Raw genomic sequence first — 23,896 nt, 5'->3', positions numbered from 1 at the left:
TTGGGGTGCAAGTCACTCCATGAGATGTCCTGAGGCTGCTGGGTTTATCAGCTGCCAGACTGCCTGGGTCAAGCCCGTGGCCAAGTTGATTAATAAGTGCTGGGCTGACACTTCTAGTAGGGCTCAGACCTGCTGATTTCATTTCCTACTTGCTTAGATCATTTCATTATTAAATTAAAGATTGTTGTGATTTAAACTGAACCGGCCAGCAGCCTGGGGACAAACATGGGGTTTAGTGAAGAAACTGAACCTAGTACTGCATTTACCAAATCCAATCTCAGCTGGATGCTTTTTCTTTTTTTCTTAAAGAAATAATTCAAAACTCCAAGGGCTGGAAGTAAGAAGTAGAGCCTTCCCCTGCAGTGTCAGGAGCCCACACAGAGAGGCTGGCACACCAGGAAAGGGAGCTGATTATAAATAGCATAAAAAGCAGCATCAGTCAAAACTCACTGATGTGCCAGAGCAAAATGTTAAAAGAAATAGCTTCTGAACTAGGAAGCAATGATTTTTTATTTTTGTAATTTAAAATGCTAAGGAATGAAGACAATATATATACATATAGGTTAAACATTCACACACAACACAAACATACACCCTGCATACACACACAGAACCCAACTGAGCCCCTTTAAGGAAATGATGGATAATTATTAAATTGAAAATAACAAAATCACAAGTAGTCAGAGCCTCACAGAGTGAGCAGCTGTCCTTTTTCATGCTATTTATTGAGAAAGTCTATGGTTTCCCCTTGTGAAATAATTTTTCTCTGTGTGTATTTCTTTTCCAGCTGAGATGGAAACCATTTGAGATTCCAAAAGCCTCTCAGAAGAAAGTGGACTTCGTGAGTGTAAGTTAAGTCAATACTATCCACACCTGCCCACCACTCTCTTCTGTGGTGAGTGATCCAGCCATTTGCAGGCTGGATGCCAAGCAGAAGCAGCCTTGGAGGCAGGCAGCAGACATAGCACCACCTGCCTCTGCTTTTGGGGCTGGCAGAGGGATGTCTTACGTACAGGCACTATATGGCCACTGACACCAAAGGGCACTTGTGAGCTATTTACAACATCTCCAAACAGCCAATGGAAATTGGGCATTTACCTACTTCACGTCTCTTTGTTCCTGGCTAGAACACGGGTTCTGAGCCTTTTTGTTCCATGGACTCCTTTGAAAGTCTGGAAGCCTGTGTTTTTATTTTATTTATTATTTTATTTTTTTAAGCCTGTGTTTTTAAATGCATAAAATAAATTACATAAAATTACAAAGAAGCCAATTATATTGAAATACAGTGATAAAAATATTAAAATAGCAAATTTGGTTTGGTTTATAGTAATATATATGCTACCTTCTTAATGCACTAAATCACAAGATCTATGAAAAGATCTAACAACTATGGTTATTAAAAGTATGAGCATAAATGATATTTTGGGATATCTGTAACAACTATAATGTGATATAAAAGCATCAATGGTTTCTATCAGTACAAGGTGACAGGCACTTCTAAAACTGCTGTGGTTTGTTGCTTACATTCACGTTAATTGAAGGAAATGATAAATTTCAGTCAGAGATTAGTGAAATACATATATAATTTTTTTCCCCATCCAATTTCATGAACTCCCCAAAATGGATCCCTGGGCTAGAATAGCATTGACTCAGGGTGGCAACTCTAGTTAGCACAATGCTGATCAGAAGTTCTGCTTGGTAGTTATAGGTGCTGGGAGTATTGGAACACCTGTGCTCAGAACAAAGCATATATAGGGGAGAGGCTGGGAGCTACAAGGAGGTGGGGCTCAAAGAAGCCAGGGGAGGGTTCTGTACACCAAGCTCAGCTCATAGCTTACTTAAGGAGAGTCCAGGTGCCCAGCCTTAGGCCAAATTGTTTGTTCCATGTTGAATTCTTTATCATATTAAGTGCTCCAAGCCCTGTGTGGGCTCATCGAAATAGGCCCGAGACTTGCAAATTGAGTTAAAATATAAAAAGAAATCCCTCACTCTGGGTGAATTATAGATATCTGAAGGAACAGAGCTCCCTCCTTTCGGGAAGGCCCATGTGTTAAAGTCTTTGGGACTGTGGGTTATTAGCAGAGAGGATTACAGTTGGTCAGAATACTTTCCTCTTCCCTGTTCTGGAAAGATTAGGGCTGACCCTATTCATAAGCAGAGGGCTACCCACATGGTAATGTATATTTGAGGGGCATTAATTGGTCCTTAATGCTGCAACTTTCCTCCCCAAGCCTCCTAGAGGCCTGATCTTACCTCCAAAGGAAACTCTCCTTCAGGTTGATCTTAAGCACCAAACTGATAAAATGCCAGGTAATGAATTGATGCTCTGTAAGGTCAACTCTGATGGAGCCATTAAGACAATCCAGATCTAGGGCCATGCCTGGCAATGAGGGTGAGCCACCATCTACAAAACATAAGTCAGTAAATTCCAGGTTCCCCAGAGGCAGCCTGGTCCCAAAGGGAAGACCCTAGTAGAATTTGCCTCATGACTCAGGGACCAGAGGGAGGGCTGGCCTCATTCACCTTTCCCTCTCATGCGGGTCTCTCCCAGGGCCTGCACACCTTGTGTGGAGCTGGAGACATCAGGTCTAACAATGGGCTTGCTGTCCACATCTTCCTCTGCAACACCTCCATGGGGAACAGGTAAGTGGCTCAGAGCTATGGCACGAGAGCCCCCTTCCCCAAGAGCTACTGACAAGAGGGTGAAGGCTGGTTTGTTGTTTTTGTTACTTTTTTTTTTTTTACCCCAGAGCAATCTTGATATACATTTTAAAATAATGACAATAAATGAGCATTTCTATCTTGACTGACTTCTGTGGCATAAATAAGAATGTCACATAACAATGCAAATAGAAAAGGGACAATGGAGCACTGAAAGCAGGAGTAGTCTAAGTATTCTGACTCAAACCTTGACTTTAATCAGGTTTGAGTCAGAATATCCTTAACTTCTAAGGTTCCCCAGGGCCGTTCTTGAGTCCAAAGTCATACTATATGAGCAGCCATTAGGGCTACCTGTTGGTGGCAGACTTTGGCTTCAGCTAATAACTTTGCGTAAGCTTAAAGATCCTAAATAAATGAGCTTACATATTAGATTTTTTTTTTCAATCAGAAACACTTACATAAAAGTCATTTTTGCCTTTTCTTTGGGAAGCAGAATATCATAGCAGTTTTGCACACTACCTTTGGAACCAGACTGCTGTGTCCAAAGCCCAATCCATTCTTCCTGGCTGAGCAACCTAGGACAAGTCATTTAACTTCTCTGAGCCATGAATCAGGGCCAAGATCACGGCCCTATGACAAGGCACTGGAGATGTCCCTCGGAGTCCAGCGTCATATCAGGCTCCTCCTGTCTGTCTACCTGAGCTACATTAGCCTTCATTCAGTTCTTTCTACCTGCCATGTGCCTTCCTGCCTCAGAGCAGGTACCTGTGCTGTTCCTTCTGCCTGGAATGTTCTCCCCACCCCACCCCCATCCCATCCCCAAGCCCTTTCCTAGATGATTTCTTCAGATCTCAGGTCAGACATTCCCCCTTCAGGGAAGCCTTGGCTGCCTCCTCAGACTAGATCAGGTTCATTATTCTTTCAGTCCTCTGAACGTGACATTCACAGTGCCATTACAGTTTATGATGATATGGTTCTGTAATTGTTGGATTGCTGTCTGACTTTCTACTAGACTCTAAGGCTCCATGAGGGCAGAGATGGGGGATCATTTTGCTCATCATTTTACACCCAGCACTAAGCCTGGCACATACCAGGTACTGAGCAATAATTTGTGCAGTGAATTAATTTGCCTGGGCAGTGTTAAAACTGAAAATCATAGGAATTATTCTATATGTTTCAGATGCTTTTACAGTTCAGATGGAGACTTCTTGATTGGTAAGTTTTGAAGATTTCAGACCCTTTCATTGGTAATTGATCCCTAGTCATAAGCTACTTTTTAATTGTATACATATGACTTTCCTTTCAATCTGTCTTATTTAGTGCAGTCTACAGACTGAGGTGTAAAGGCAACTGGAGGTCTGGAAAAGATTCTTTGTGTACCCCCAAGCCCCTACTCTATTTCCTGGTCTCCCTGTCTTTGCTCATTTCTTCTGGGCCTTTCTGATCTGGGAGATCTGGGCAGCTGAAAAGAAATGAAGAGTAATACCAACATGTGATTAACTTGTTAAGATAACTCTATTTGCCTTCACAATCACCCAAGAAAAGACCATCTGTCATTGATATCTGCAATATAAATACAAATTTTCATGAGACCATCAGGATAGAAAGTCTAGTAGGGATTTCTCTGGTCTTCCCATTCCTCTTCAATGGTTTTAGTACTGATATTCTGGAGTGAACATTTTGATGTAGACAGTAGACATGCAAATGCCAGCATTCTGCTGGAACTATCAGAAATGGGTCTTTTTCCATCCTATTTCTTCTGCTTTTTCTGGTCAAGCCACAGAATTGTGCAAATACAAGCTCCTTACCTGGCAACCAAAGAAAAGAAGAAAAAAGCAGAGTCAATTTTTCCATTCATGTTTTTCTAGATAGTTAAATAGCTAACCTAAGTTGTCAATTCCATCATATTCCCCCATAAAACTCAATAAAGTACTTTTCATTTGGAATGAAAAAGCAAATGCAGCCCTTAAGCCTTTTACCCTTCATGAAGTCATTCTCACATGAAAAGAGCTACTCACTGCCACCCTGTCTTTTTTGTTAGTTCCCCAGAAAGGGAAACTTCTCATTTACACGGAGTTTGGCAAGATGCTTGTTCAGCCCAACGAGATATGCGTCATTCAGGTTGGTGATGTGTCCCCCTCTCCCTGCTTCTCCCTAATTTGGGAGCAATCTGATGATGCAACTGCTGCTATTTCCAACTCTAAAATTTCTCTGTCATGTCTGGGCAATGGGGAGGGAGTTTGAGTTATACAGAAGGCTCCCTGTGCAGAAGGGTAACTAGACTTGTGTGCCTACTTTGTTTTATTTCTTTTCAAATTTATTTTATTTATTTATTTAGTTAGTTAGTTTAGTTAGTTACTTAGTTAGCTAGTTAGTTTGGCTGTGTTGGGTCTTCGTTGCTGCGTGCGGGCTTTCTCTAGTTGTGACGAGTGGGAGTTACTCTTCATTGCGGTGCGCGGACTTCTCATTGCGGTGGCTTCTCTTGTTGCGGAGGACAGGTCTAGGCACACGGGCTTCAGTAGTTGTGGCACACAGGCTCAGTAGTTGTGGCTCATGGGCTCTAGAGCGCAGGCTCAGTAGTTGTGGCGCATAAGGCTTAGTTGCTCTGCAGCCTGTGGGATCTTCCCAGACCAGGGCTCAAACCCATGTCCCCTGCATTGGCAGGTGGATTCTTAACCACTGCACCACCAGGGAAGCCCCCTACTTTGTTTTAAAATAGCACACAATCACAAAGCAAAGAACATTGTCAATTCACTTTCCTAAATATTTATACACACTCTGGATAAGGCCCTGGTGGGGGTGGAAAGCAGTGAAGATGGATTTCTTTAAAATTTGGCTAAATCAGGGCACTGTTATCTATGAACCCAGTGAGAAAGTACCCTAGAATTGGTTTGGGTCACAGATATGATTAGAAGTTAAATTTTTCTTTCTACCTCCTCTTTGAGCTAGTCACCTCTCCAACATAGTTCAACAGGCTACAGAAAATTACTTGTGCAAGTGAGGCTGACTATGGCTCTTGGGCAGCTTCTTTATAACTACAGGTATAATTTGGGAGAGCACACCAGTGTTTACTTGTGTTCCAGAGAGGAATGCGATTCAGCATAGATGTCTTCGAGGAGACCAGGGGCTACATCCTGGAGGTCTACGGCGTCCACTTTGAGTTGCCTGACCTGGGACCGATTGGTAAATCTTCAATGCAAGCTTCTAAGCCTGACTTGAAATATAAGACACAGATAATTGCATGAAAGTTAAACATCCATCTCCCCTCTTTATCTCACTCAAACTTCAACTTTCCTCTCTAGACAACTTCTTCCCTAGACCAAGTGTAGTTGGGAATTTCAGAACATACTAGAGCTCCCTGAGCAATCGCAGACTCCTTATCTCAGACTTCTAAGTTCAGGGGCTCCAGGTGGCATAGCTGACCCATCTGATGAGATGACAGCTTCATTAATTAGCTGGTCAGTGCACCAGTCCATCAGCTTGTCTTGGCTCCCATGTTGTGCTGAGCGTAATGACAGGAACCACATTAAGGATAGAAAAAGCTTCTTCCCATCACATACACGCATAACAGAAAATGATCCAAGCCAACCCATGGTAAATCTCTCTCTAGAATAGTATACAGACCATTGGAGAGCAAAACAATATGTACTAGATTTCAGGTTATAGAGTATACCCTAGAGGATGTAGAAGTCTGGGTTACTGTAGGCCAAGTCTCCAGTAACAGCTTCATAGTAAAGATAAGATTTGACTAATCCTTGATGGAAAGTTGAGGGAAAATAAAGAGGAAAGAGATGAGCTTAAGAAAAAGTGTACAAGTGGGAATGGGTTTTGTAGATAGAAGGAAGATTATGTTCTTAAATGGGTGGCTTGTATGTAGACAATAAAATGGGAAAAGCCATAACAATGGTAGGGGCTATGTGGCTATGGAAAGGGGAAACGGACTGAAAGACATACAGTCTATCTATGAACCTCACATTCCTACTGAGCATCCTCCAAAAAATCTACACACTTGAGAGTCAAAAAGCATACCTCACTCAGTACTGTGAAGGAGCTAGAAACCACAGCCTCCACGAGGCAGATTAAAACTTTCAAAAGTGAAACAAGGTCCCCCACCCCCAATTCTTCTGGCAAGCTGGAGACAGGAGAGCAGGAGAGAAGTGAAGGTGGTAGGAGGGGTTGTTCTCAAAACATCCCTGGGAGTGAAAGGAGTGGTTGGGAAAATTGGCCCTTGGTTCCATCTTTGGCATGTTTGCTGAAGGTGGTGGCCACAGCCCCCAGCTCTTCCCTTTCCTTGTCAACAGATTTTTTTTAGAGCAAACCAGGGACAGGCCAGCATGTGCCTTCTGGTCACTCCCCTGGGGGATCTAAATAGTCAGAGGAAGGTGAGAGGCAGCAGAGAGGCAGCGGAGCCATGGTGGGCCATCTGTTATCCTGCTCTCCACCCGCTCTTCCCACTTTGCTCTGGCTTCCTGCTGCTCCAGAGCCAGCAGAGCCTCTGGGTTCCATGGAACATGTACCCTCCGGAAAATATATATAATTTACTAACCAGCTGGGGACATTTTTTTTTTTGAACCCCAGGAGCTGGAAATGATAAATCACTCCCCAGGTCTCTCCTCTCAGAGTTAAATTATGTTTTTGCACTTACGTTTTTCATTTTTGGTCTTTTGATTTATTTTTTTCTCTCTGGAGGGAACACTCACAAAGCAAAGGTAAGCAGGCAAGTCCCAAATACTGTCTCCCTCAGTGGCAGACAGCTTGTCAGGCTGCAGAGCAGTTTTTCAGGCTTGGGTTGATTCTGAGTTCTGTCTGAGGAGCAGAGGCATGCCTGGGGCTACAGTATGTAACCTTTTCTTTCTCAAGGACTGTAGATGAGTTCTAGAGTCATCAGAGTTTTCTTGGAAAAAAAGATCTAGTATTCCAGCATATCTTCCCTTTCCTCTTTTCTAGTCCCTCCCTCTCCCCCCTCCCTCCCCTGTAGTGATGAGATAATGCATGTAAAATGTTTATAAACCATATTCACTCTACAACTTTAGGACATAATGCTGGTGATGATGATGATGATATTTTCATGATTTTTTTCTGACCAAATTCCTTGGGTCCTCCTTAAAACTCACCAGACTGGGATTCCAATGAGCCTTTGAACAATGAAAGCAAATTGTGGAGTAGCTTTTGACGTGGAAGAAAGCCCTTTCTCTTTGTGCAACAGTGGGCATCTTTCTTATGTGATTTCAGAAGTGTCTAAAAGACTTTTGGGTCATTATGTTCTAGGAGCCAATGGCTTGGCCAATCCTCGTGATTTCTTGATACCTGTTGCCTGGTATGAAGATCACCAAGTGCCAGGTGGTTACACTGTGATTAATAAATACCAGGGCAAGATGTTTGCTGCCAAACAGGTAAAGTAAGCGGGTTTGTAGGCAGGGGAAGGAATGAATAGTTATTAAGCACCTTCTGATTGCCAAGGCTAGTATTAAGTATTTACATATATTATTTCATCTTTACCACATCACTAAGATACTACAAATAAGGTGCTACTTGCCTTATTTGTAGTCATGAAAACTAGGCCAGGTGGTGATAACTTACCAAATGTCACAGTAAATGACAGAATCAGCATTCAAACCCATATCTTTCTGACTCCAAAGGGCATGCTCTTTCTATTTATCAAGCAATAAAAAACCCGCAATATCTAGGTCTCTATAAATGGTGGGGGAAACATAATATACAGGCGGGGCAATATGTTCTGAAAAGGGAAATGAGTTAATAGCAGTTCATCTAAGACTTATATTCAACAATGGTCACCATATTTTCAAATACAAGCAACAATTGATAGAAAACAAGCAGAACTCAGTTAGTTTGACTTCGTTTATAGCACCAGCCTGGTAAACTCAGGAGATAAGCAAAGGCATAGATAATCATAAAAATAACAATATATAATCTATAATATAATACAATATTACTTCATATACTGGATATATAATATAGTAGAATAAAGTAACCATACAGTAAAAATAATCCAAAGATCTCTTCTGTTTACCATTATTCACTTGCTTTATTTTTGCCCATTTAACTTATTGCTTATATTTTGCTAAGGCATGTTATTTTCTTTGGACAGCATCTAGAAGGTATGCTAACCAGCAGAGATCAACTAGTTTGGCGTTTAAAATTAACTCATGAGGGTTCATTGTCACACTCATTGACACATAGTCACCCTCATATTCTCTGGATCAGGATTTCCTAAAATGTGGTTCAGAGACCACTTGCATCAGAAATTCTCAGGAAAGTTTGTTTAAAATGTAGGTGCTGAGCTACTACTCCAGCCTGGCAAAAATGATGACCTCTGGGGATGCAGTATGGAAATCACATTCTTTTTTTTTTCCTGTGCTATACAGTAGGCACTCACCAGCCATCTACTTTGTACATAGTAGTGTACATACGTCAATCCCAATCTCCCAGTCCATCCCACCCCCCATCCCTTGGTGTCCATATGTTTGTTCTCTACACTGTGTCTCTATTTCTGCTTTGCAAATAGGTTCATCTGTACCATTGTTCTAAATTCCACATATATGTGTTAATATATGATTTTTTTCCTCTTTCTGACTTACTTCACTCTGTATGATAGTCTCTAGGTCCATCCACATCTCTGCAAATGGCAATAAAGAAGATGTGGTACATATATACAATGGAATACTACTCAGCCATAAAAAGGAACGAAACTGTGCCATTCACATTCATTTTTAAATGACTATTCCCTGTATTATATTTGACATAGATTTGATAGAGGATCACCATTCTAGAGGTAGCCAGCAGCTCCATGGGTTTCCACTTTCCAAATGGACTCTGTGCGGGTTATTCTCTGTGTGAGCCCCCACTGATCCATTCTCCCATCTCTGCCATGATCTGTGCCCTGGGAGGCTGACCTACATGGACTGTATCACCTGGACTCCCTAGCCTAACTACCGTCCTATAACAGAACACTGATCCTTTCTCACCCCAGGGCAGACCCAAGAAGCATCACCTTAGGATTGCTCTGAAATCTCAAGTCCCTGGGGCTGGAACTCTTAGAGACCTTCTAGCCTTCCTGCACTCACCAACCCAGGCACTGAATATACCAGAATCTCCTCTGGGCAGCAGTTAGCTGGAGAGCAGTCACAGCCAAGTGCCTGCCCTCAGCACTGGGAAACCCAGACGGTGGCCCAGATTGTCAAAGAATTGCTGGCATCCACAGGTTCTCACAATTGTGTTAAAATTGTTGAAAAGGCACTGCTTGGAGCATGTGCTGTGCTTGTGCTGCACATGTGATCAGAAGCAGCTGCAGCTTATGAACTGGAAGACTAGGGTTAGCGGCATAGTGAGGACAGTTTGAGAGAATGTGAAGCAACCACAAGATGATTCAGGGTGATATTTTTCCCAAAGATGGTATTATTAAATGATGAGAACAGAATCAAATCAAAAGAGAGACAGTAATGCCAAGTACAAACCGAGGAATCATAGCTACAAAAGCATTACATGCTAAAATCACCCTTTCCTGCCTTTTTTGTTGTTGTTGTTAATCAGGATGTCTCCCCGTTCAATGTTGTGGCCTGGCATGGGAATTATACACCTTACAAGTACAACTTGGAGAACTTCATGGTCATCAACTCAGTGGCCTTTGACCACGCAGTAAGTCTGGCCCACGGAGGGGCCGCGGGGAGAGGACACCCATAGGTGGGAGGGGTCCACAGTAGACCCCTGACATTCACAGATTTAACACTACCAGTGTCACCCTTGGAAGCCCGAGATTTAGTCATTTGTCACTGTGCTGACGAGAATTTGAATCATCTGCTGCAAGGCTTCAGTGAAGGGGTAAATAACATAGCTAGAGGGCGATCCAGGCTAGACACTCAGCACTCACCCTGCAATACAGCTCGGTTCTCTACAGAGTATTCACAGGAACTCTCCTACATGGCTAAAAACTTGGTTTCTTCCTGGAAAATATATCCCCAAAAGAAAACCAGTGCTAATGTTAGTGATGGAGCGGTGAGGAAGGAACATTTCTGGATTTGGAAAGTTCTCTGTCCTGCTCATAAATACCAAGAGTCTGCTTGCTCTGGCTGCCCACTCCAGTGCCTCCACTCCCGGCTCTTTTTAGCCATGATGGAACAGACAGCCCTCTTCTAAAGTTACTCATAATGTTCAGTGCTTGAATTTAAACCAAAGAAATTCTAGATTATGAACTCAGTCATATTTTTCAGTCAATCAGGGGACCACAAATAGATCCCCAGCCTACAGTGCAGGCCCCCAAGGCCCCACATTCTTGATAAAGTGCTACTTCTGAGATCCTGGGGGAAAGTTCACTTTGCATAATAGATTAACTTAACCCACAAGCTGGAGGAGTAATTAGAGCAGAAACCAGAGAACCAGAGACAGAAAGATTACTCTGCGCCAGTTCAGCTTACCTCTAGGGGCCCAAAACTACCCTTCTGAAGAGCAGCAACACTTAATGAAATCAAAAGGGAAAAGAAAATGAGGCATCATGCCCAAAGCAGCAAGAAAAAGGATCCTGAGACACTGATAGAGCTTTATTTGAGCTTCGCTACCTTTTCTTTAACAGTTTCAGGTCATTTCTCATGACAGATGAAGAAGTGTTCATTTTCACAGCATAAAGTGTTTTTTGACTTGCATTTACACATGCCCAATCTCCTCTGTACTGCTGCTATAGTTGTTTTCCCAAAATTCAGACCTGATCATTCTATCACAGCATTAGAAAACCTTTGCAGGCTCCCTGTGGTTTAGGATTAAGCCTGAGCTCTGAAGCATGGTATCTGATGGTCTTCGCCATCTGGCCCTGGGCTCATTTCCCAGTACCACCTCTTGCCCCTCTCGCTTTTGCCAGTGCACTCTGGGCTTTAGCTCTCTTGCCTCTAAACAAAATCTCTGTGCATTTTGATCTTTCCTGTTTTCTGTGCTTAAAATGCCTTTTTGCCTTTTCCTTCCTTTCCTTCCCTTCCTACCTTCTTTCCTTCCTTCCCTCCCTCCTTCTTTCCTTCCCTCCCTCCTTCCTTTCTTCCTTCCTTCCCTCCTTCCTTTCTTCCCTCCTTCCTTCCTTCCTTCCTTCCTCCTTCCCTCCCTCCTTCCCTCTCTTTTTCTTTCTTTCTCCTTTCATTCTTCAGGTCCTACCTCAAATGCCACCTCCTCTTTGAAGCCTTCCCTGATCCTCTCAGTAGATATAGGCACTCTGTACCCCCTTGGCTCTCTATTTGTAAAGCTAGATTGCCCTTGGCACCTTGCTGTGATTCATTATTCATGCACTTGTTTTATTACTCCTTCAGTCCCCCTCACACACACCCACCACCACCACTAATGATGCTAAAGGGCAAGGAGTAGTGCTCAATCATCTTTGAATCCCAGACCCTCATGTGGCATCTGAAAACAAACACGATCATTGATTGCCATTAAGTTGAATCTCAGTCTTTCCACCGAAGGATTCTACAGTTCTTGATAAATCATAATATTGTCCCCCCCACCTATTCCCTTTTCCCCTACACTACCACCACCCAGACGAGTGATGCATTTTAGACCTGAGAGTCAAACAAGGGTAAGAAAGCAATGAGGATACCATCTGGAATCTCTGTGATTCCTTCAAAGAGATGCACATCCTACATCTATACCAACCCTTGGATATTATTTTATTTCTATTTCCACCTTACTCTGAGCACCCCTTCCGCCAAGAGCTCCCTGCAGCACATCCCAGCTCTGGTCACTCTGACCTGAGGTTGGGAGGCATGCACTGCTTGTCGTCAAACCCACAGGGTAGTACTTATATGAAATGAGGGCTCAGCAGGGTGAAAAATCTGCTCAGAATCTCCTTAGCTGGTGTTAATTCATTTTGCTTCAAGCACAGCAAGAGGGGAAAGTCAGATGAATGATTACTACACCTCGACGACAAGCCCAGACTTCTTAGCCTGGCCTGTGGTTTGATCAGAAATGACAGTTTCACTCAAAAACCCCTTCATGCATGGGTGACATGTGTCATTGTTCAGTCACCTCCCTTTCCTCATGTCTTCAGGCTTTCCTTGTCCTTTCTTTCACAGGACCCATCCATTTTCACGGTATTGACTGCCAAGTCTGTCCGCCCCGGAGTGGCCATCGCTGATTTTGTCATCTTCCCACCGCGATGGGGAGTTGCTGATAAGACCTTCAGGCCTCCTTATTACCACAGTAAGTCTTTTGCCAAGTTACATTTGAAAACCAAAGAGACGGCAGAGTGGTGAGCATTATCCACGGGGAACGCTGCCAGAGATGTTTTTGGACGCCCCGCCCTAGCTGGAGTTCAAAGCCTGCCTCCCCAGGCCCAGTGTTGCTCCCCCAGAATTTTAGCTACTTAAACGCCACAAACTTGTGTGGGGATGGCAGTGGCGTGTTGACTCGGAGAAGGAAACAACTGTGTAATGCCTAGAGCCCAGTTCCTCTGGCCCTGAAGAATGGCACAAGGGCTGGTAAAGGATGAAGCAAGATGTTTCTTTACATTTTAGGTGTAAAGGGAGGAGGAACTGTGGGCTGTTGTTGGTTAGTTTGCTGTTTTTGGAAAGTTCATTATCTAAGTCTGGTTCAAGAGCCAATAAAATGTGCCTTCTCCAATAATAATTGGAGGGGTAAAGCAGATTGCAGTCCACACGAGGGGATGGATCCTATTCTGGAGGCAGTTTCTGCAAAGCAGTTGTTGTCTAGAACAGAACTTACCAAATCTATGATTTTTTTCATTTTATTAATACTGTTTTTACTTACTGCAAACACTTATTGACAATTTCCTATGGCTCTAAGTTTCTTTAAAAGTATTAACCCATTCAATCCTCATAACACTTGTGAAAGGTAGGTAGTATCATTATCTGCCTCCACCCCTGCTGCTTTTTTTTTTTTTCAGAGATGAAACTGAGCTGTGAAGGATTAAGTAACTTGCTCAAGGCCTCACAGCTAGTTAAGTGGTGGAGTCAGGATTTAATGAAAGCAGTCTGATGCCGGACCAGACAGTCATGGGCACTAACGGATATGCCTAGCACAGTGCCCAGTGCATGATATGCATGTAATAAATATTTATTTAATAGGTGAGTGCATTGTCAAGAATGAATAAGGTACCTCATGGCTGTACTTAATGAAGCTGGCATTTTTAATTGTGCAGTAGCTAGCTATAAACCCAACCTAAATGTCAACGCACAATTCTACTTCCTGGAGATTGCATTTTTGTACATAGAGTTCTGGAAAGACTCTGAGGTGCATGTCAGCTGGAACATTCTAAAAAACAAACCCCTGTCTTTAGTTAACCTCAGGGCTTTCTGTCTCTGAGGCACCTCTCTTTATGTACCCAGATGCCAGCACTTTAACAGGATACAACAGTGACTAAATGAGCAATTTAGGCATTTGTAGAGGGTGGAGAACAAAGGCCCTCAGAATGGACGAAGGTCACTTCATGGTCAAATGTCAGCATCACCTTTCTCAGTTGATATCACCTGAAAAGGATGCAACTGGTTAACACTTCAAAGACACCAGATACTTTGTGAATAGAGATGTAACAAACTATGTCCTTTCTGAAGAATATCAAGCCCATCACAGGTCCCAACTGTTCTCCTCCTGGAAATTAGTCCCCTAGAGAGCCTGTTGTCAAGGCAAGAGAATTGCTCTGGATTATAGCCTGTACGTCACATACTAATCCTTGATACTTCACTATTTCACATAGTTCTTATATGGAGGCTGCTCTTTGTGCCTGAGGTAGTGGTTTTCAAATTTTAGCATGTTTCAGTGTCACCTGGAGGGCTTGTTAAAACGCAGATTCCTGGGTCCCACCCTCAGAATTTCTGCTTCAGAACGTCCAGGGTAGGACCGGAGAATTTGCATTTGTACCAAGTTCCCTCGTGATGCTGATGCAACTGTTCCAGGAACCACACTTTAAGAGTATTAGGGGATATAAAAACCACTTAGAATGACTTAAAAAAAAAACTTTCCCCTGGGTCCACTCTCAGAGAGTTTAATTACTTGGTATTGAGGTGGAACCTCAGAATCTGCGTTTTGAACTAGCAAGTCAGGGGATTCTGATGCAGGAGGTCTACAGACCACATGTTGAGAAATGCTGGCCTGGGGTTTGTCTCCCCACCCAGGTTCGCTCCTGTGCTACAGCTCTCAATCCACTGCTTGATTTTAGTTTGTAATTCAGACAGCCTGAAACAAATGGCCTCATGAAATGCCTCTTCTAATTTTTTTTAGACTCTCAAATAAATTTGGCCAAGGATAGATAAATCTCAGAGAGGTATGGTTGCCCTGAGTTAGTTGGAAAAACCCCAGAACCCTGAGTTAGAAATTATTTTTACCAGAGATATTAAAAATAACGCTTTAGCAGTAATTAAAATCTTTGCCATTTTGATGTGACTTTACAGAAGTGGAGAATGATTTCTGTAGAAATATTGCCTCCAGTCATCTTTTTTTTTAATAAATTTATTTATTCACTTATTTTTGGCTGCATTGGGTCTTCGTTGCTGCACGCAGGCTTTATCTAGTTGCAGTACGTGGGCTTTCTCTAGTTGCGGTGAGCGGGGGCTACTTTTGCTTGTGGTGCGCTTGCTTCTCATTGTGGTGGCTTCTCTTGTTGCAGACCATGGGCTCTAGGTGCACGGGCTTCAGTAGTTGTGGCGTGCGGGCTCAGTAGTTGTGGCTCGCGGGTTCTAGAGAGCAGGCTCAATAGTTGTGGCACACGGGCTTAGTTGCTCCATGGCATGCGGGATCTTCCTGGACCAGGGCTCGAACCCTGGATCCTTAACCACTGTGCCACCAGGGAAGCCCGCCTCCAGTCATCTTAATGCACCTTAGTCAACTGGATTCAGCACTAATCAAAAAGGCAAGGTCTACCTTCCCAGTGTCCTTTGAAATACAGAAAATAATGTAGAAATGTCATCACCAAATCATTGCTACCTAAATTCATATTCAGATCAAAGCTGAATTCTATCTTGCTCTCTTCCCAAAATTAATCCATGAAGGTGACCCTGAGGATACATACTAGATCAAGGAGTGTGACAGCATATTTAAGTCATGAACAGAACTGTTTTTAAAATATAGACACTTTATGCTTACAGTTGCTTCTTTTCCTCTATTTCTGCTTCATGGAGAAACAAGTAGAGCTATGACCTGGGTCTTACCTTTTCTGCAGGGGCCTGCAGCAGCATTTTGTTTTCTGGGCAAAATGGGTAGGGCTGCTCAGGCAGTTCCACAAGTATTTTGGCACTTGGCTATATTCACATGTAAGGAAGGGAGTGGAGCATTTATCATGTCAAATGTTTGGCTTTGCAAGGGTTGCCAATGCCATATCTCTCTTCTCTGTCCAAGATTTGCACTCTCAGCACTCTCATGGGACAGACTATGACTATGACTATGACTATGAAGAACTTTAAAGAGGCTGTTTCTTACTCATTTCTATCACAGTACTTAGCACAGTGTCCATATATGCTGGATGGATGGATAGGCAGATGGATAGGGTAGGGAATGGACAGATGAATGGATGGATGGATGGATGGATAGATGGGTAGATTTTCACCCAGGTGTTATATTTCTTTAATTCTTGCTCTAGATAAAGAGCTTTGTTTTAACAGAAACATATGATAGAAACAGTGGAAACACGGTGATTTTTGTCAAATTTTGTTGATTCTGGAGGCACAACTGGGACCAGTATACTTAACTTATCTGAAAGCAAATTTCCATTTAACTTGGGAGCACTTTCTAACACCCAGAGTCTTCAGTACTATGATAGGTTCCTTTGTTGAGTAGAGCACTTGCATTCACAGGAGGCATCAGGCAGAGCCCAGGAGGTAACCTGTCAGGAATGAGATACAGAATATCTCTGTTTTGAGTAGAAGTAGGGGTACCTTCCAATATTAAGATTTTCAGATTCTATGAAGAGAATGTCAATGGAAAAAGAATGAATCTAAGAAGCATTTTAGAGAATGAAAGAATAAGATGATATTAGATTCAGATATAGAAGATATTTGTTAGAATATATAGTATTTATGGATTTGTTTTCATAGATAATAAGATTTTTTCACACAGATTATTATTTGTTAATGGCCTCCAAGTCCAGGGTTCTTTCCATTACATCACATTTCCGTCAATGCACACACACACACACACCCCACTTCAATTTTCTAATTTGGTAACCAGAAATATGGTGATACCTTGTATGACTGTGAGGCTATTTGGGAAGGGATTCAGATCTGAGAAAGAGGATAATTTTTATATGGGGCTTGTAAGCCTAGATGATGGAGTGCATCCCTTCTTTATTATGATTTGCATGTTACTTATTATTACAATTCTTGTCTGGGCCCGGATTTTCTTTAGATCTAACATAATTTCATCCAGGCAGTGGAACTTAAGACCTCTGATAATCCACACGGCCACGGAGTAGAGCTTTGCCTACCAAGAATTCCACCCTAATGAATGTTTTGCAGTTGTTTTCCTGTCTATCTATATTCTTTATTATTTCTATGAAATTTATCAGATTCTCCTATCTTCTTGACATTCTGTGGAAATAATGTTTGAGAGGTCTTGGTGTTTTCGGGCCTTGCCTGGGATAATAAAAATAATACTGTTTCAACCTTCCCAGGGAACTGCATGAGTGAATTCATGGGACTCATCAAAGGTCACTATGAGGCAAAGCAAGGTGGGTTCCTGCCAGGGGGAGGCAGCCTTCACAGCCCAATGACGCCCCATGGGCCTGATGCCGACTGCTTTGAGAAGGCCAGTAAAGCCAAGCTGGCACCTGAGAGGATTGCTGATGGCACCATGGTAAGCAAGTTAGATGTGAGGCTCTGGTGGCCTCTGGGGTCCCCAACCTTGCTGAGAGGCTATATTTTATTTTTCCAAAGTCACAAAGAAGGAGTCAGGAGAGGAGAGTGTGTGTCTATGTGTATGTTCCCATGTGTGTATGCACACACCCCAGTGTATATACTAGACTCCTGATGTGGTAGGGTAAAAAGAGTTTGTATTGTACTTGGAGTCAGACCTGGGTTCAAATTCTAGCTCTTGGTTCCTGTGTGACCTTGAGTAAGTCACTTAACTTCTCTGTGCTTCATTTTCTCCATCTGTAGAATAGGTAGGGCATCCAACCCAGCAGTGGCTGTGATTTAACCCTGCTGACTGTACAGCACTGTTCAAATATAAGGGGGATATTTTTAATACTATGTGAGGAGTCTTCCCTTATCTGTATGCAGCCCTCTGTAGATATGCTCTGTCTCAGAGTCATCTCCTGCTTTTTGAAGTAATCTTCTAGGGCCACAGGAATAGGGGATACACCTTTAGCTAGTTTCTCAAGCCCAAGAGGGTCAATGAAACCTTTGCCTGACTATAGTCAGAGATTGTGAGCAGCAGTTCTCAGCTGTTTTCTCATTTTCTTTTGCTCTCCTTTGGCATGGGATGAAGCTGATGGAATTTAAAACCTGTTTTGTATTCCACCTGTGTCACGCTGTAAACACTGAGGCTGAACACAATTGCAGTTGGCTGCGGTACTTGATTTCTTTTTTTTTTTTTTTTTTGCGGTACGCGGGCCTCTCACTCTTGTGGCCTCTCCTGTTGTGGAGCACAGGCTCCAGACGCGCAGGCTCAGTGACCATGGCTCACGGGCCTAGCCGCTCCGCGGCATGTGGGATTCTCCAGGACCGGGGCACGAACCCGTGTCCCCTGCATCGGCAGGCGGACTCTCAACCACTGCGCCACCAGGGAAGCCCACTTGATTTCATTTTATTTTGCATTCTAGTTTATGGACCACAAGGAGTAATTTTATGCTAAATCATATGTAAATTTGCTTTAAAGTTTTAAACAAATGGCTTCAGTGCCACCTGACTTTAAAATCGATAGCACAGACCTGCCTGACTCCATGCCCAGCTTGCAAACTACCTAATCAGAGAGCTTATCTGTCCCTCTGCCCAACGCAGTTTACTTGCAGTTCCAACTTGAGGACCATAGCTGATGGAGCTGATCTGCAGGGACAGGGTGCGAGTCCCATCTGCTGGACCTCGGCTCCATTTCCCCTTGCAAGGGCCTCTGCAGAGTTTCTGTAGAACCCCTTCATCTCTGTGCGAGAGCTCTATGAAATATTGATAATCTTAAGCTATCACCTCTGAAAGCTCCTGGAAGTTCACAGGCTACCCCAGAGTTACCACTTAGTAACCTTCAGTGCCCAACTTGGCTTTGCATAGTGTTACCAGGGAGCAGTGCTTTTGCAACAGTGAAGGCAGAGGACAGGGCTCTTCCTATGAGGAGCAAGACTTTGGGGAATGTCTAGGGCTTGGAGCTCTAGTGAGAAGGAGCTCTCCTATGGAGGGGAGCCCAGACTACCTGGCAAAGGAGGGTCCAACACTTTACTAGACCTAACTGGGTCTCCCTCACCATTTCCCATCACGTAATTTGGATCCAGGCTCATCCATATGCCTTATCCTTATACCACTTTGCAATAAATTAACTTTATAATACTGTCTTCATAGCTCAGCTGGGATGGAGTTTTGTTACTCCAGTCAGACAGCAAGGCTCCTAAGAAGTAGTCAGCAAAGAGACAACAATAATTATGGCCTTAATAATGACCTTTATATCTGAATAGTGCTTTATAACGTGCACAACACCTCCATATGATCTTATTTGGTCCTCATAGCAAGCTTGTCACGGGAAGTCAGGCAGAGACAATCAACTCCATTGTTTTATTTTATTGATTTATTGATTTATTTTTAAGATGTTGGGGGTAGGGGTTTTTTAATTAATTTATTTATTTTTGCTGTATTGCATCTTCGTTTCTGTGCGAGGGCTTTCTCTAGTGTGGCGAGAGGGGGCCACTCTTCATCGCGGTGCGCGGGCCTCTCACTGTGGCGGCCTCTCGTTGCGGAGCACAAGCTCCAGATGCGCAGGCTCAGTAGTTGTGGCTCACAGGCCTAGTTGCTCCGCGGCATGTGGGATCCTCCCAGACCAGGGCTCGAACCCGTGTCCCCTGCATTAGCAGGCAGATTCTCAACCACTGCGCCACAAGGGAAGCCCTGTTTTATTTTTTAAATATGTATTTATTTATTATTTTGTTTATTTATTTATTTATTTATTTAGGCTGCTCCTGGTCTTAATTGCGGCACGTGGGATCTTCATAGCAGCATGTGGGATCTTTAGTTGCGGCATGCGCACTTCTTAGTAGCAGCATGCAGACTCTTAGCTGTGGCATGCATACGGGATCTAGTTCCCCCACCAGGGATCAAACCCAGGCCCCCTGCATTGGGAGTGCAGAGTCTTACCCACTGGACCACCAGGGAAGTCCCTCTCCATTGTTTTAGGCAAAAAGAAGTTAATGTATATTAGACACCAGACATTAACATGGGTTCTCTGAGTTGTGGCACAAAGAGAATTTTTATCTTCCTTTTGTCCATGTATATTTTTTAAATTTCCAGCGACATGAGCACATAAGAATTGTAGGGTTTTCTTTTTTTTTTTTAAGCCATAGTGAGTCGGAAAATCAGCAACAGGTGAAGCTGGAATGTCTAGGATGCACAGGGCACTTGCATATTCTTTCTGTTGCACATGGAACCTGCCTGAACATCCACCATTTAGAACCTTCTGGGACAGGGCTTTTAAAAGTGCTACGGCCGTTCCTGCTCCCTTCTTCCCATCTCCTCCTCCTCACTCTCTCTTTTCCTTCTTTTCCTTTTCCCAGCCTATCTCTTGGTCAGAGTCCTGCAAAAGAAAGATTCAAATCCCAGCTCTATGATTTCTTACTACTATCACCTTAGACAGTCATTTCCCAGCTCTGAACCTTAGTTTCCTCATCTGCAAAAGGGGAAGTACGTTCTCCCTCACATGGACATAGCCACAGTAAAGGCCCCTGAGAAGAATATTCCTAGGACTCTCCCACCTCTGCCCTTGGATCTAGCAAATTTAGCTCCATGATGCTACAAGGACAATGTGATGCTTACGTGTCCAGTTCCATTTTACAGAATGAAACTTGAGTGTCAGAGAAGTTAAGGATCTTGCACAAGCTACTATCCACTTATAAGTAGTGGGGCCAGAGCCAGAACCCAAGGCTTGAGATTTTCTCCCCACCGTGCTAGCACACATGATTTATTATTCAAAGATTCTACCTACTCATATCGTCTCTCTTGACAACTAATCAAATGTGTTTTATTATCCACCTCACTTCTTCTTTCTTGTCCCCATCCTCATTCTCTACAGGCATTTATGTTTGAGTCTTCTCTAAGTATGGCCGTCACCAAGTGGGGGCTGAAGACCTCTAATTGTTTGGATGAGAACTACTACAAGTGCTGGGAACCTCTCAAGAGCCACTTCACCCCCAATTCCAGGAACCCTGCAGGAACTAATTGAGACTGAAGCATTGCTACCATAATTGAGAATAGATTTGTGTGATTTCCTTTAGAATCTCATGCTCTTTGGCAGTACTGGGGGAGGAGGTTGGTTAAAATGAGAACTTTTTCACCGTCAAGGAACTCAAACATTTATAGAGATGTATTTGGAAAATTCTGTCAGCTTAATTACTCAATAAATACTTGCTGGTGCTCTGTGAAAGTGGCAGTTGGTCATAATCAGGCCTTGATGAGGCAGACCTGTGGTGCCCAGGAATGGAAATCCATGAGATTGGACCAGGAGATTAGGTTCTCCTGGAGTGAGAAGACAGGCAACAGAACAGAAAGGAATGGGAAGCAGTATTTCTCACTACTTTATTTTTTATACTATATATATATTTTTTGCGGTACGCGGGCCTCTCACTGTTGTGGCCTCTCCCGTTGCAGAGCACAGGCTCTGGACGCGCAGGCTCAGCGGTCATGGCTTACGGGCCCAGCCGCTCCGTAGCATATGGGATCTTCCCGGACCGGGGCACGAACCCACGTCCCCTGCATCGGCAGGCAGACTCTCAACCACTGTGCCACCAGGGAATCCCTTTCTCATTACTTTAGTTCTGTAGTTTTAACACATTTCCCCCACTTTGTTGCCAAATTTTGCTGCTACCAAATTTTTATTTAACAATGTGTAATGAGAGTCAGCTGTGTCAGGGCCTAGGAGCTAGGGTTGCCAGATAAAATACAACATGCCCAGTTACATTTGAATTTCAGATAAATCACAATTAATGTTTGGTATAAGTATGTCCTGTGCATTATTTGGATATACTTATACTAAAAAATTATTTGTAGTTTATCTGAAATTCAAATTTAACTGATATGCTTGTATTTTTATTTGCTAAATCTGTTAGTCCTGCAAGGTCGTCAAGGAGATAGAGGTGGTCCTGGCCCTTACAGAGTTTACATTCTAGACAGGGAGACAAAATATACAAACAGTATAATTACAAATTGTGAAACAGGCAAAGAAGAAAACAAATAGGAACTGAGATGGGAATGACAGGTGGGATGGGGAGATCTTTCTTTAGAGAGGAAGGTCTTCATTGAAAAAGTGACATTTAGCCAGACCTAAAGGATAGGAAGGAGCAAGTCATTGGAAGAGTAGGGCTGGGCTGGGTTGGGCTGGGGAAAAGGAGCATTCCAAGAAAAAGCCTCGTGGGTTCAAGGAACTGAAAGAAGAGTGGATGTGGGGAGCCCAGGAGCAGGCCATTGCAATAGTCCAGGCAAAAGACACCATTGTCCTGGACTAACGAGGTGGCAGCAGGGAGAGAGTAGATAAATCCCTGAAAGCTTTGGAGTAGACCTGAAAGAACTTGTTAGTGGACTGGATGTAAGGGCTGTGGGAAAGAGGAGTTGCAGACAGGGCTGGGACAACTGCGGGGTTTCTGGCAGTGGCATTTCATGATCTCAAACAGTAAGGTATCTTTGAGGGTGACAGTAGTTGGTGTGCCTTCCCAATGTTCCTTGATATATTAAGAAATCTTTATTAAAACGAAACCATTGTAAACTAGTAAAGCAGTTAATCCTTAAAAATTTTTAAATTGACCCCTATAGCAGGTTGCCAGTGGCTCACCTATATCCCATTAGCAATCACCATCCTGTGTTGACCAGCTGCTTCCAGTTGCCGGCAGGACACTCACAACATTGACTGAGGCCCAAACCAGAACAAAAGTGCTGAGGATTTTTTTTTAACATCTTTATTGGAGTATAATTGCTTTACAATGTTGTGTTAGTTTCTGCTGTATAAAAAAGTGAATCAGCTAATGCTGAGGATTGGATGGCCCTGGACGCAGCCCTCAACCAATGGAACAGAAAATAGTGGATAAATACGCCAGCTCTCTTGCTCCATACTTCTGAGGTTTGTGTTCAGCTGTGATTCCCCTCAACTTTCAGAAGGATTAAGCTCCACTGCTCATGGTGGCAACTTCTAGAAATGCATCCATTAGTAGCTTTCTTCCCTCTCACCTCCACACTCTCCTATGGTGCTTCCTGGGCTCTTTTCTCAAATAACCCCAAACTAAGACAACCACTGAATATTCCCAAACTCCAGCACTTCCGTAATGAGCTCATTCTAACCCTCCTTTTATACACAAACCTAGACTCTCACCCATTTTGGATCACTCTATCATCAGTGTGGTGACAAAGACTTCCTAGAGCTAAGGAAACGTGCTGGGTTTACATCCATTTAGCATCCAAGCCTGTGTACTTTATCTCCCCAGTGCTGGCAGCAACTCATCAGCAGGAGACAATATTTCACCCAGACCAGGCTCTTCACACTATTTCAAAAAAGATTTAGTTTCCTTCTGTTGTGCTTCAGATCAGCTAGAAAGATCTGTATCATTTCCTTAATTCCCTATTCTCGAAGATACCTTCCTCTACTATGCTTCCCAAGAAATACACCATCTCTTGGCTTAGAAATTAAAAAATCTTTCTTTAAAAAAAGCCACCCCGATTAAGGTTCCTCCAATGACAGGAGGGTTTTCTGCCAGGTACCCTTGGCATCTTTATATATTTTCGAGAGAATGCCATAGAAGCCACCCTTCCCTTTTTTCTTTTTGGGAGACTTCTCTCACAGCCTGGGCTACTGGCAATCGCTCTAGACCAATGGTTCTCAATAAGGGTGATTTTGTACCCCTCGCCCAAGACACCTGGCAAAGTCTAGAGACATTTTTAGTTGTCACAACTGGGGAGGGTGCTACTGGCATCTATTAGGTAAAGGTTAGGGAAGTTGGCAAACATTCTACAATGCACAGGACAAAGAATTTTCCAGTACTGAATGTCAATAGTGCCGAGGTTGAAAAACCCTGCAGTGGTTTTCAACTTCAGCTGTACATTGGAGCTCCTGGCAG

At 43.2% G+C, this 23,896-nt stretch overlaps 1 protein-coding gene across 1 annotated transcript in view; it reads left to right on the top strand.

Annotated features, from left to right (window-relative positions):
* The window catches only part of HGD (homogentisate 1,2-dioxygenase), a 46,488-nt gene extending 24,732 nt beyond the window's left edge, over nucleotides 1-21,756 (top strand). Inside the window, exons 5-14 of the mRNA XM_081235118.1 lie at nucleotides 788-847; nucleotides 2,552-2,643; nucleotides 3,842-3,876; nucleotides 4,703-4,782; nucleotides 5,745-5,844; nucleotides 7,930-8,054; nucleotides 10,213-10,317; nucleotides 12,729-12,855; nucleotides 17,276-17,457; nucleotides 20,869-21,756. Coding sequence (XP_081091244.1) covers nucleotides 788-847; nucleotides 2,552-2,643; nucleotides 3,842-3,876; nucleotides 4,703-4,782; nucleotides 5,745-5,844; nucleotides 7,930-8,054; nucleotides 10,213-10,317; nucleotides 12,729-12,855; nucleotides 17,276-17,457; nucleotides 20,869-21,018 — 1,056 coding nt within the window. The 3' untranslated portion in view covers nucleotides 21,019-21,756. The remainder of the gene's footprint in view (nucleotides 1-787; nucleotides 848-2,551; nucleotides 2,644-3,841; nucleotides 3,877-4,702; nucleotides 4,783-5,744; nucleotides 5,845-7,929; nucleotides 8,055-10,212; nucleotides 10,318-12,728; nucleotides 12,856-17,275; nucleotides 17,458-20,868) is intronic.
* The last annotated feature ends 2,140 nt before the right edge of the window (nucleotides 21,757-23,896 follow it).

The sequence above is a fragment of the Mesoplodon bidens genome, assembly GCF_964165515.1.
Source record: "Mesoplodon bidens genome assembly, chromosome: 5".
NCBI classification, from domain to species: domain Eukaryota; kingdom Metazoa; phylum Chordata; class Mammalia; order Artiodactyla; family Ziphiidae; genus Mesoplodon; species Mesoplodon bidens.
This window is presented reverse-complemented; position numbering and strand designations above follow the sequence as displayed.